The 13,322-nt window shown below is 35.0% G+C and overlaps 1 protein-coding gene across 12 annotated transcripts in view; it reads left to right on the top strand.

Moving 5' to 3' along the window:
• The window catches only part of CNOT4 (CCR4-NOT transcription complex subunit 4), a 149,637-nt gene that overhangs the window by 115,234 nt on the left and 21,081 nt on the right, over window positions 1–13,322 (top strand). For 8 of the 12 annotated variants that reach the window (XM_003813438.5, XM_003813437.4, XM_008965995.4 and 5 more), the window contains 2 exons: window positions 343–592; window positions 1,812–2,309. In XM_003813438.5, the coding sequence (XP_003813486.1) occupies window positions 343–592; window positions 1,812–2,309 (748 nt within the window). Of the gene's footprint in view, window positions 1–342; window positions 593–1,811; window positions 2,310–7,318; window positions 13,199–13,322 lie in introns of those variants that run through there. The other 4 variants (XM_008965999.5, XM_008965998.5, XM_055115409.2 and 1 more) reach the window with 1 other exon arrangement.

Genomic DNA, 13,322 nt, shown 5'->3' with positions numbered 1-13,322 from the left:
CTGAGGCAGGAGAATTGCTTGAACCCCGGAGGCCGAGGTTGCAGTGAGCCGAGATCAAGCCACTGCACTCCAGCCTGGGCAACAGAGTGAGACTCCATCTCAAAAAAAAAAAAAAGGGGAGACTAGTTTAATCTTTTCAGGCAGATTAATATTTTTTTAAAGAGTATATATGTAAGTTAATGATTTAATTGATTTTCTGAAACTTCATGCTTTCATTAAAACATCTTCAAGTACCACAGTTTGTGAAACACTATTCTAATACATTTAGTTGCAAACTTTTTAATTGTGGCTTATTAAAATGTATAAACATGTAGTTATTATTTGTTTTCCTTTTTTATTCAGATATCTAACAGTGATACGCCTTCACCACCACCTGGTTTGTCAAAATCCAATCCAGTCATCCCCATCAGTTCATCCAATCACAGTGCACGGTCCCCTTTTGAAGGGGCAGTAACAGAGTCACAGTCGTTATTCTCAGACAATTTTCGCCATCCCAACCCTATCCCAAGTGGGCTTCCTCCTTTCCCCAGCTCCCCACAGACATCCAGTGACTGGCCTACAGCACCAGAACCACAGAGCCTCTTCACATCAGGTATATAACAATAGTACCAAGTATTAGTAATTATGCTCTTAACATATTGTTGACAGACTAACATGAAACTCATTAGTGGATATATTTTTATCTTTTGCCTCTCTGTTCTCTTTTAATAAAAATGTAAATATTTAAACTACATGGAATTAGGTGGTTAGCTACATTGTTGTGTGACCTAGAAATTACTGTGTTAAAAGATTTCTCCAGAAGTAAAGGGTTATATTGTTTTCCCAATAGTAAAAGGCTTATTCCATTGGGAATTTTTTTTTTCATTTTTACTTTTTGGAGGTGGGGGTCTTGGTCTCTCGCCCAGGCTGGAGTGCAGTAGTGTGATCTTAGCTCACTGCAGCCTCACACCCTGGGTTCAAGTGATCCTCCCACCTCAGCCTCCTGGTTAATTTTTAAATTTTTTGTAGAGACAGGGTCTTGCTATACTGCCCAGGTCTTGAACTCCTGGCCTCAAGTGATCCTCCCACCCAAGCCTTCCAAAGTGCTGGGATTACAGGCATGAAGCACTGCACCTGGCAAGGACTTAGATTTTTAATTAGATTTGTATTTTTATTTAATTAGATTTGTGTTTAAGATTTTCCACCCCCAGCTGACAAAGATGCAAGTTATTTAGTAGTAACAGTTATGTTACTACTAAATGGTATTTTTGAGCCATTTCCATTTTTATCCATTCTAAATTCTCTCATTACTATGAAAGGTGGCATAAAAGTAACATTGACAACAGCACCTGTGGAGCAGAAAATTCCAAAAAACTATGAGGATTAATATAAATACTTTTTAATTAAATTATATTTTTTCTTAGTATAGAAAGCATGTATTCAAAATTATTTGTACTTTGATAAATACATTTAAAAAATCAACTTTACTAATTAAAATCTGTTATATTTATTTGATGGAAGTGACTTAGGTTGGTTTTGATTATGAATGGTTGAGAGTATAATTGGAGTGTCAAGTACATTTTTTTCCTTTGATTAGCAAAATCAGTCTATATCATTCAGTTTTTGAAGCTAGTAGCTTAAGAGTTAAGTAACTGCTAGAAGTACATAAGGCCTTTTGTAATTATATGATCTTAATGTGCTAAGAAGTCACATAGATTTTGCACTTACTTAATTTGTAAAATGACATGTTTAACTTTCAGTAGCATGGATACTTATTAAGTATGAAAATGAACTATGTATCTGATATTCATCACTATTTTTCTTCCCAACAGAAACAATCCCAGTATCATCCTCTACAGACTGGCAAGCAGCTTTTGGCTTTGGTTCTTCTAAACAACCAGAGGATGACTTGGGTTTTGATCCCTTCGATGTCACTCGAAAAGCCTTAGCAGACCTGATTGAGAAGGAACTGTCCGTTCAAGACCAACCTTCCCTTTCGCCCACATCTCTTCAGAACTCCTCTTCACACACTACAGCCGCCAAAGGTCCAGGCTCTGGATTCCTGCATCCTGCTGCAGCTACAAATGCCAATTCTCTCAATAGTACCTTTTCAGTCTTGCCCCAGAGGTTCCCTCAATTTCAGCAGCACCGAGCGGTTTATAATTCATTCAGTTTTCCAGGCCAGGCAGCCCGCTATCCTTGGATGGCCTTTCCACGCAATAGCATCATGCACTTGAACCACACAGCAAACCCCACCTCAAATAGTAATTTCTTGGACTTGAATCTCCCGCCACAGCACAACACAGGTCTGGGAGGGATCCCTGTAGCAGGTAGGTTCATTTAAAGCCTTTGAGAATTTTTGAATAACTCATATTTTCAGGTTGTTGGGTGGATAGGGAAGTAACTGTTGAATAACAGAGTACTAATATCTTGGAAATGTCTATGAAAGATTAGTCTTTATCATAATCTAAAATATATTTTTCATTAGATGGATGCCTTGTAATATTGAGCTTTATAAGGATGGTGGAGTATTATACTTAGTTATTGTTTGGAAGCATTTTACTTAATAGGATAATTACCAAACTTTCATATGGTATACAAATGCAAAATGAAAAAGAAGAAAATGGTCTCTGAAGTTATGGTACTATAAAGTCCAACACCGTGGTGAAAATTATGATTTTATATTCTAAAGTAAAATGGTTAAAAAAAATTTTTTTAATGATAATTAATGAGAGCATGAGGGATAAAGCCACTCTCTACCTACTTTTGGCAGTTACTTGTTTTGACTGATACACGTATACACACACATCAAAACTGAGCTATAAATATACTTGAGAACTCTGATTATGAATGTTTTACAAGCATATCATATGTCTCAGACACACACCTTTTGTGAAAGAGAAATTGTTCAAGGAAAGATACTTTCCCATTTGATCTGCCATGTTTTTATTTCTGGGGAAAAATATGAAGTATATATAAGGTAATGTAAGTTTGATGCCAAAATACTTCTGGTTTTGTACTGCTACCCTTGAAGGTTTCAGAACTTTTGGGTTTTAAGATTCTATATAACATTTTTTAGATGAAGTATCTTCTATATCCAAGGGAATTATTCTTGTTAATAGTGTTCTCATTTAACGTTGGCTTTAGAGATGATGTTAAAAAAAGTTTGTTCCTCTCCTGATTCTCTCAAGTGAAATAGAATCATGATTCTCTCAAGTAGAAGACAATAGTTTCTCACTCTGTTAGAATAGTTCTTCACATAATTCATACAATTTATTGTTATCCCTCGTTAGATATGGCATGGCACAGTATTATTGTAATAGGATACTTTTATCAGCAGCAAGGCATTCACTCTCTTGTTTTTAGCAAGGCTGATAGATGAATTTACAGAGGTCTATCAAAGTTCTTTATCCCTATTCCCTTTGGGACCGACAATATTTCATGTTTTAGACGAGTAGCTAGGTTAAGAGAATATAGTTTGTGGCTGTTGACATAGTGAAATTTACCGTTGATACAGTGAAGTTAATTTACATAAGCCTGGTAGCACCTAATGTAGTGACTTGCACAGTGTTGGGACTCTTATTTGTTCATTTAATTATGGTAGTTAGTAGGTAACCAGAGTGACATTTTTCAGTCCTCTTCTTCTACATGGTACTTACTTGTGAAACAATGTGTTCAGTTCCAAATACTCCTTTTATTTCCTTCCATTCAACATAGCATATTAGAATGTAATTTTCTTTGATTTTACTTTGCTTTAATCATTGAGAAATGTGGCATTTTAATTACTAGTAGTGTATCTCATAATTGATTATAACATTCATTAAAAGTTAAAGTTCTCCCAAATCATCAAAACATTTAAAGATTAGACCAATTACAGTGAATATGAGGGTTTCTATTTGCCCATCAATGAATTAGGACATGTGGGACATATTAAAGAAGTTTAAGATATGGATAAAATTTCCACATACTTAAAGTATAGTTGAAGAGACTAAAATAATGTATGAAAGTGGTAACTATATGTCTGATACTGGAATCTGAGAGACATCAATGTACCCTGTAATTCTTGGGGAGGCTTCATTGAATAAGTAGGAATTGATCCCTACTATCATATCTTAGATTTGGGTTAGCAGCAGGGGAAGAGAAAAGGCCTTTTATGTTGATGGAAACCTCCTGAGTAAAGGCATAGAGGCAGGAATTAGTATGTCATTACACTGAGAAGTAATACAGCTACCTCCTATAACAGGAGGTGCTTCTTAAATTGTATAGATATAATGGATGAGAAGATGAGAAACTCTGACAATGAGGCAAAATGGCATGGACTTGGTATGATAGGAAGTAGGATGCCTTTATGGGATTCTGGTTATTAGCTGTCTTCTTTTTGTGCTTTTATTTGACTTATTACATGACGATCTTTGATTTTCTTCCAATTTCATAGTCATCATATTATCCCTTAACACTGAAGAGTAGTTTTAACCCATATATTTCAAACCAATAGTTATTCTCAGAATGCTGCACTGGTAATGAGAAATCGCTGATTAGTGAGTTTAGTTGTCCTTGTGTTAGTCATTTAAAATCTTCGTCTAAAGTAGATGCTTTATGGAAAAAATGTGACATTAAATTATGGTCCTATCTTTGTGGATTTTGTTTTAATTTTTAAAAATTTTACCATATACTCAACCATAGAGCATTAAAACCTTTTTTTTTCAGAGATGCTAAAAATGTAGTCACCAACTTTAGGTTCTGAATCGTTGTACTATTTGGTAGGGGGTGGGAGAGTTTATTTTGGATTTTCAATTTCAGGCTATGCAGACTTGCTTGGTATTTAAATGGTGACTTATGGTTAAGCTTATTATTAGGTTATTTTTAAGGCTCTGATGACTAGAGAAATTTTAGTTTTAATGTACCAAAATTTAAAAATTTTTATCAAGAGTCTCACACACCAGAATCCTCTCATGGATTATAAATATTTGGTAGATGCCCCAGAAAACTGAATGTGCTAAGCCTCAGAGCAGAATAGCTGTGTAATTGTAGCCAGAAGATTTAGGATTTTCAGTAACTATTAGAAATGACAGAAAGTGAAAATCTGGAAAACTATATATACATCTTAACTATGTCTAATTTGAAGCAATTTAATACCTAGGTAACTCACTTGCACCTGTTGTAACTCACTTGCACCTGTTCTAACTCACTTGCACCTGAGTTGAACTATTGGAAAGGATTCAACTTTGTATCCTTTAGCAGTTATCATGATACCTTACACAGGGCAGCTGTCACTAAATGCTTCAGTAATGGAGAGAGTACATACCTGTTTCAGTGGGACCTGCTGCTTTAAGATAGACAATATTTTAAACTAATTCTACACTCTGGAAAGGCATATATATTTATTCTCTAAATATGTAGAGCAAAATATGGTCTCTGACCTGTAAGAGCAAATCAGAGATGGCAGTCACCTACATGTCATACAGATAGAATGTCTACTTACTATACATTTGTACTTAAATTTTTATTTTTGGTTTGTTCAGTGAATTTTTAAAGATTGATATATCTGAAACCTATCATGGGAAAAACAGTTGCCAGAGGTTTGACAGAAATGCAGCTTCCTTTTTTTTTTGATCTAATTGAAAACTTTTTTTGTGTTTAAAATTAGTAGTTATTTCCTTAATTAGGTGAAACCTTTTTAGCAGCATTTGGTTTACTAAGTTTAGAAATATTTTTGACATAAATATTCTTGGGGGAAATTTTGATTCGTGGGCAGTTACAGTAAATTCATTCAGATCTTTTTATTATTATTATTGGAACCATATGCCTTCTTTCTACAAAGTGATTTACCTTGTCCTAAAACGTGACTTTATTTTGTCCAATTCCTTCATTTTAGGAATAGTAAAGCTGTGTTCCAGAAAGCTTAAATAATTTGTTAAAGGTCACATATTCAATTAGTAGTGGAATTAGGGTAAGAACTTAGATCTCAAATTCAACAATGGAAATGTTTTTGCACTACAACGATGCCCTCCTTCATAAATGAAGATCACTGGCATGTGCTTTAACTTGGCTTTCTTCCCGTGGCAATTGGTTTTTGCTCTCACACACTTGCAAGTCCCTTTTTATCAACAGTATCAACTCATGAGACAAATTGGCCCAGCTCAGGGGTATATGGCCTATTGTTACAAAATAGAATAAAGTTTATCGACTTGATAGAAATCAGTCTGTTTCTTAGTCCTTATTAATATCATTTTCTTGCTAAGAACTCTAGTCTAAAATTTGCTTTACAGAGCCTCATTGCTATGTTCTTGGGGTTTATAAGAATCTTTGCCAATTTACTGAAAAACTACAAAATCACCTGTTATATGGATTGACAGACTCTTTTTCTGCTTTGTCAGTTATCCTTCCACATGTAATTTTGCAGATTTGTTTTAAAAAAAAATTCTGCCAAGTTGTTTTTATTCCATGATGTTAAAAATTATTTGGAAAACATAAGTCAGTAAGCATTGTTGTTTCAAGATATACCTCAAAAAATATTTGAAACTGTTTAGGATTGGATTTTTTTTCATGTTTTTATTAATTTAAACTTTACTTTTGAGAGGGCATTTTTCTTTAAATGTTCTTTGTTTCTGTATGAACTGTTTTAACAGTGACTTGATTGAATTTTGAGTCATGTGTGAAACAAGTCACTTGTAGTCAAATAATCTTCAGTTATAATCAGGAGAACTGATCTCATTCATCTATAATTCTCTGACCTAGAAGTAGTCATCTCATTTTCAGTCAATTGGATCATTGTACTGTTAACATTTTACTATTTTTCAATTACTTCAAAGGTAAACTTGAATTTTCAGATGCTGTATGTTAATTTACTAAGTTAATTTTATAGCTTTTATTTCATTTTTTTCTAGTACATAATTTATGCTTTCAAAACATGGATTTGTAATTTTTCTCTTTTAAAAATCAGTTTTCACTTCTGTAAATCAAGGTTTAATTTTTTCACAAAATACTATTAATATTTACCATTTACTAGGAGTATCTATAAGAGGTCCAATTGGCTTGGAAAAGAATGGCTTTCCTGGTCTTTTTTTTTTTTTTTTGGTAATATGTTTATAATCTAAATCTATTGTATTTGTTCTTATCTCTGAAACAATATTACTCAGGATATATTTAGAATATAACTACTTTCCAAGTACTTGATAAGTTTATATTTTAAAATTCATGTCTTGTTTCACACCTGGATTCCAAACATTGAGCATGTATTTTATATATGTATCAGTATTCCAAATATTGAAATCATTTTTAAAGGGACTGTTAACAAATCTAGTCACCCATAACTAGACCATGACTGACTTTTCCACAGGGGAAGAAGAGGTGAAGGTTTCGACCATGCCACTGTCAACCTCTTCCCATTCATTACAACAAGGACAGCAGCCTACAAGTCTCCACACTACTGTGGCCTGACAACAGAACTGAGAGGAGAGGATTAGACTCTGGGGTGCTTGCATGGGCAACTGGATTTTTGCATGATTCCTTTATGATTTTGCTTTTAATGTATACACCCAGAAGAGCCAATATAAACGTTCCTCATGCCTACAGCTAGCGTGTTACCTCATAGTTGTTGAAGTATTTCTTCATTAGGCCTTTAACATAATTTATTAGTGTAATAATTTTGGCATTGTTTCTCATGAGTGATACTATTTCTAACTCATAAAAATAAACTTGTAGTACTAAGATCCCAGGTGAGATTAGCTAGAATTGTTGTTATTTTGGCTCTATTATTGAAAAATTATACAAAGGTAATGGTAGTATCTTGTTTTCTGGTTTGTGAAAAAATAATATCCTAATCTCCTGAAAAATTTGCAAATTAACAAGATAATGTCTATTGCATTCTTTGAATACTTGAGAAGAAAGAATACATATAAAACAAAATTGCTGGTGTCATTTAATGCTCAGAAGGATATTGTTGGCGATTGTTTTTAGTTGTCTAGATTTATATCCTATAATATGCATTACATGTGTAGAAACTGTTTTGTTCTCTCTCTTTTGCACTTTTGCACTTTCTTTTTGAATGGTTGTTAATTATGCATAGATGGTTAAAAGATAATTATTGTAGCCTAAATGCAATATAATCTCTTTTCTAATGCACTGCCTAGTATACCAGGAAATGCCTCAAAAACAGAACTTCAGTTTATAGTTGACTTATCTGAAACTTGAATACGGAGTAAACATTGTATGTGAAAAGCAACCATAGTAGTGTAACATTGTTACTGAACAAACAGTAATTCTGTGGGATATTGTTTTGGAAATTTCATTGTTTAATAATTAAAATGTGATAATAACATAATATTATAAGTACCTGACCGGAATGAGACTAAGGCAGAAGAGAAGAGATTGGATGTCCTCTAAAATTAGGCCACCTAAATTGTAACATATAATTTTAATCAAGAGAATAGTGGAGTACTTTATTAGGACATAATGTGAAGTGATATTTCTGAAAACACATTTCTTGAAATAGTTTTAAAACTGATAATAAAGGAAAAGAAACTGTACTTAGTTCGGAGCAGTGGACAAAAGCTGATTCAGAAAACATAACCATATTCTGCCTAAATGAAGCATCTGGGAAGAAAGGGAAAGTCACACCTCCTCTTGAGATTTTAACCATTATGGTAAAAGGTATGCTTTAATTTGTTAAAAAAAGTATGAAAGGGGATAATGTGAATACAAAAAAGAAGCCTAGAGATTGAAAATAATAATAATAGAAGATGTTATTAGGAGATGGTACTTAATGTCATGTTGGAGTTGGAGTTTTCAAGGTTACCTCTATATAAAATTGGATTATTTTCTGTTAGATATAATGTGACAAATTAAATGATTTTATCCCAAGGTACAGTGAGGTAAACAAAAATCTATTCTTAGATATCCTTAGATTTGGTTAACTGAGGCTGTAGAAGCAGCGAATTGTCTAGCCATTTAAGTTATTTTTGTAAAATTCAGCATAAACATCAATCTCTAATTTCTATCTAGAAGTGATTTTAAGACATTACAAGAACATTGCCAATTTGGAAAATGCCAATAAAATATTGTAGACTTATTAATATTGTAGACTTATTATCAGCCTTTTACTATAGCTTAATTTAATTATGGTTTTCATTTTTACTGTAAGAGGCCAAGACTTCACTTATGTCTCCTGTGGAGCTGAGGCTCCTGGGTCTTGTTATTATAACAAACTCTGGCTCCTTGTAATGATGCTTACTAGCTCAAAGCTTTCTCCAGCATTCAGTGTTAGCCTTTCATTGCCTGGATCTTCTTACAAAGCCATAGCAAGTGGTTAGTTCCATTTGCTCCTTGGTGTTGAGAGATATACCTGTTAAATGAGGCTTCTTTCCTTTCTCATTCATAGCCAGTGTGGAAAAATCATCAGGTAGTTTGCCCAGATTTGCCAGATCCCTAAATAAAATGGCAAAACGATCTCCCTGCCTGCTTCTCCTCCCCACCCCCACTTACATGCACACCATAAATCAAGAAATGCGTTTTGGGCAATTAGACTTTATCTTCTAAATTTTTGCATAGAATGGCTAAACATGATCTTTTGACTCACTTTGTAATTCCTACACCTTCCTTGTAAGCTTCACCTTTTTGCTTACCTAATATTTTATGTAAACATGGTTTTTTAAAAAACCTGAAGTTTAAAAATCATAGTCATAATTAATTTTACACTAAAGGACAGAAGAAATTATACAACACATAAAAGAAGCCACTACTTCACATAGCAAGCAAATTGAAACCAAAATGACAGAAGAATGAGAAATTCTTTAAAAGCTTCAGGTTTTTTTTGTTGTTGTTAAATTCCTGCATGATGCATCATGTGCAAGGGAAACTTAATATACTTTTACACCCTTAACCTTTATAAAGTGACTAGCTTTTCCCTTAACATAGGAATTTTTAACCTGGAGCCCAGATTTTTGAGAGTACACACAAAATTGTGGGTTTGTGTGCATGTACATATATCCATTTTTTTCTAGGGAGAAGATCCATAGTTATTAGATTTGTGAAGGATTTGGTGATCCCCTTCTCCCATCAAAAAAAAAAAAAAAGAACAGCTGCCTTGAAATGTTTTTAGTGCCACTTTAGGGAATAGAGTCCTGTACTGAATGATTTTAGTTGTATGATGAATTATAAGTGCCTCTTTATTTTCTCTAAGATTGCATTAGAAAATATTTTTTTCTGACTAATAATGCTTTCCTTTTCATTCTATTATTGAGTTTTGGTTTTCCACATGTTACTTTTGTGTACTCTCCCCTTATTTCAACAAAGCATTAATTAAATATTTGAGTACCTATTCTGTATAGTGACTTGAACTAGATCTTTAGAGATATAAGGTTGAATAAAATACAGACCCTATCATCAAGGATAATTCTAGTGACAATTATATTTCACATTATTTCTGTCAGGTCTTGATAATATTTTAATCACAGGAACCACCATAGCAGTCCAGACTCATTTTATTATTTATCATCTCTCAGTAACTGCTCCGACAGTGGCAACAAAGGGTATTGAATACTTATATTTCAAATTTTAAAATTTATGATAATTTGGAGGGAGGTGAAAAAACCTTACTAGGAAAGACAAACATTCATTATTCTACGTGTGTGTGAGCTCATGTCTCTTACTCTTAGCATCCTGGGAATTAAGTACAGCCTTCTGCGTAGGTGTTCCTTCAAAGAAAACAACTTTAATGCATTTTACCTCTGCACATTTCCACTGACATGACTCCTATTTGTACAGTGTTCCGAGCACTGTCAAGACTGCCAGAGCTCTGGCACAGGTCCATAGGTACTCCCACGGAGGCATTGCCTCAGAAAGACAAGAGAAAGGAACAAGTTGCAGTTGCTTTGAAATCTTACAGTGGCCTGTAGGGGTTGGGATAGGGCAGTAAGGAGATCCAGCTGAGGTATTCAGGGACTGGTAAGCTTGGATAAGTGTGTTTAAAGCCTTGAAAACCAGAAGAGTTTAGTCTTGATGTGAATGTGGTCAGTGGTAGAGAACTATAGGTTCTTGGCAAAAATGTAGTTTGAGCATAGATAGCATTTTAAGAACAGTAATGGGGTAATAGATTTGATTGCAATTAGGACCGTTTAGAAAGTAATTCCAGTAGTATGCCATGGCTGGCCAGTGCAAATAGGTTGGCCTAGACTAGCACAGTAGTGGTTGGAATGGAGAAGAACTATGAATTAGAAATTGGAAAGCGTAAAAGCTGAGAAAAGACCTTCAGATTTGGTTAGATCTGTGGTGATCTTTAAAAATGTAACTTTCATAGGAAGGTACAGAATGGAAGCCCATCTTTTTAGGATTAATGAGGAAATGTCAAGAATATGTATGCAGCAATCATTGACTACTTAGTGTTAAGACATTTGACAACAAAGTTGAAGAGACAAACAAGATGCTAACTAGATGGGTGGTAGATCTTAGAAGGCATTGTTTTAATATAAGGGAGAAGAAGAACCTAAATATTTAAAGGCAGACCTTACAGAGCCAATTGAGAGGAAGAGACTGGCAGTGCTGAAGAGAAGATAGGCTCATTCAGTAGGATAATAGATGTCATTGGGTGGTGGGAAGAGATAAGCTCCTGAGACGAGCATGTGGGTTAGCTTAAGAGAGGTGGGTGGCCAGGCGCGGTGGCTCACGCCTGTAATCCCAACACTTTGGGAGGCCAAGGCAGGCAGATCACGAGGTCAGGAGATCAAGACCATCCTGGCTAACACGGTGAAACCCCGTCTCTACTAAAAATACAAAAAAATTAGCTGGGTGTGGTGGCGGGCACCTGTAGCCCCAGCTACTCGGGAGGCTGAGGCAGGAGAATGGCGTGAACCCAGGAGGTGGAGCTTGCAGTGAGCCGAGATGGTGCCACTGCACTCCAGCCTGGGCAACAGAGTGAGACTCCGTCTAAAAAAAAAAAAGAGAGAGAGAGAGGTGGGCTGTATCTTCCTCTGTGATTTGTAAGAGCAAGAAGAACCTGGGGAAAGAGAAAGATGAGAATTGATGAAATGGCTCATATCAGTAATTATTAAAATGCAGTATTGTTTGAAAATGGGGGTGAAAGAGTGGAATTGGGAGCCTTTTAAAGGAGATTAAAAAAAAAAAGTCTTTTGTGAGAATAAGCCCAGAAATGCATTGTAAATAGTTGCTTAGTTGCTGTGTAAAGATAAGAGTCAGCTTAAAGATCTCTAAAGTTGAAATATATGTGGTTTTGTATGTTCCTCTGGTTTAGCACAAAGCATCAGGAGTGGAAAAAGCAAATACTGAGTGTTTGGTTAAAAGGGGAAAAAGACAAAGACATAGAGACATTCAAAAAGACCACATTGAAATGTATCATCTTGTGCCAAGAAGAGTCTATTAAGGCAGTTTCCTGTGAAGAAATGGTGTGAGTGATGTGGAGGGGAGTTGAATGATTTTAAATTTTGACAATGACAAAGAACATGTTAGTGTTGCTAAGGGAATGATAACTAGGAGACTGTGGTCACTGTGATAACCACTCAATGCTAAATGATGATTGAGAACCAGAGAAAGGAGAGGGTTGGAGTTTGGAAAGAAGCTTGGCTTTTGTAACCGTCTATACTCTCTCCTCCAGTCTTTTCATGAGTGTAGGAAGTCAAACTATGTGAGAGAGAATTGTAGAAAGCATGGAAGCAATTCCATGCATCCGCAGATGGGCACCTGGGGAATCCTGGGTCAGGTTTCCGGTGAGTTGAAAATGATCAAAGGAAAACTTCCTTCCTCAATGCATGGTAGGAGGACATGGAAGCAGAGTGCTGGGGAGGACCAGGAAAAGCCAGGGATGAGATGAGACAGCTATAAGTAAGCAAGCCCCAGTGAGTGTGAAGGATTGGTAGAAATGTTACTGATGATGTGAAAGATTTAGACAGAGGGATTAGGTATGGTGTATGATGAGTTTGGTAGTTGAGGAGCCCTTATTACAGGTAATATAGCTTCTCCCAAGCTCACTTGCAAACTGAAAGGCTTTTTTAAAAATGGGCTTCCACCTATGAAGGGACAGTATCTGCTCTTACATAGTTGGATTAGGTCATTCTGCTTTATTTATATATCAAATAAGAATTAAGGTACTGGTGAACAGTAGAGATAAAGTAAGAATTTTATTGTAACAGGTTATAAAAATATTTTGTTAATTTCCCCCAATGAGAATGTACTATGAATAAATAAAATCTATACATTTTTGGGCTAATTTACCCTTGTTTCTTATATTTTGTATACTTAGGAGGTGACCTCTAGGAAAAAATTGCTGAAGAGGTAGTAGAGCAGGGTGAAGATACCGTATACTGTTATCCCTATGTATCTGTAGGGGATTG

This window comes from Pan paniscus, chromosome 6 (genome assembly GCF_029289425.2).
Source record: "Pan paniscus chromosome 6, NHGRI_mPanPan1-v2.0_pri, whole genome shotgun sequence".
NCBI lineage: Eukaryota > Metazoa > Chordata > Mammalia > Primates > Hominidae > Pan > Pan paniscus.
Note: the sequence above shows the minus strand (reverse complement) of the source record. Positions and strands in the feature narration are given on the sequence as shown.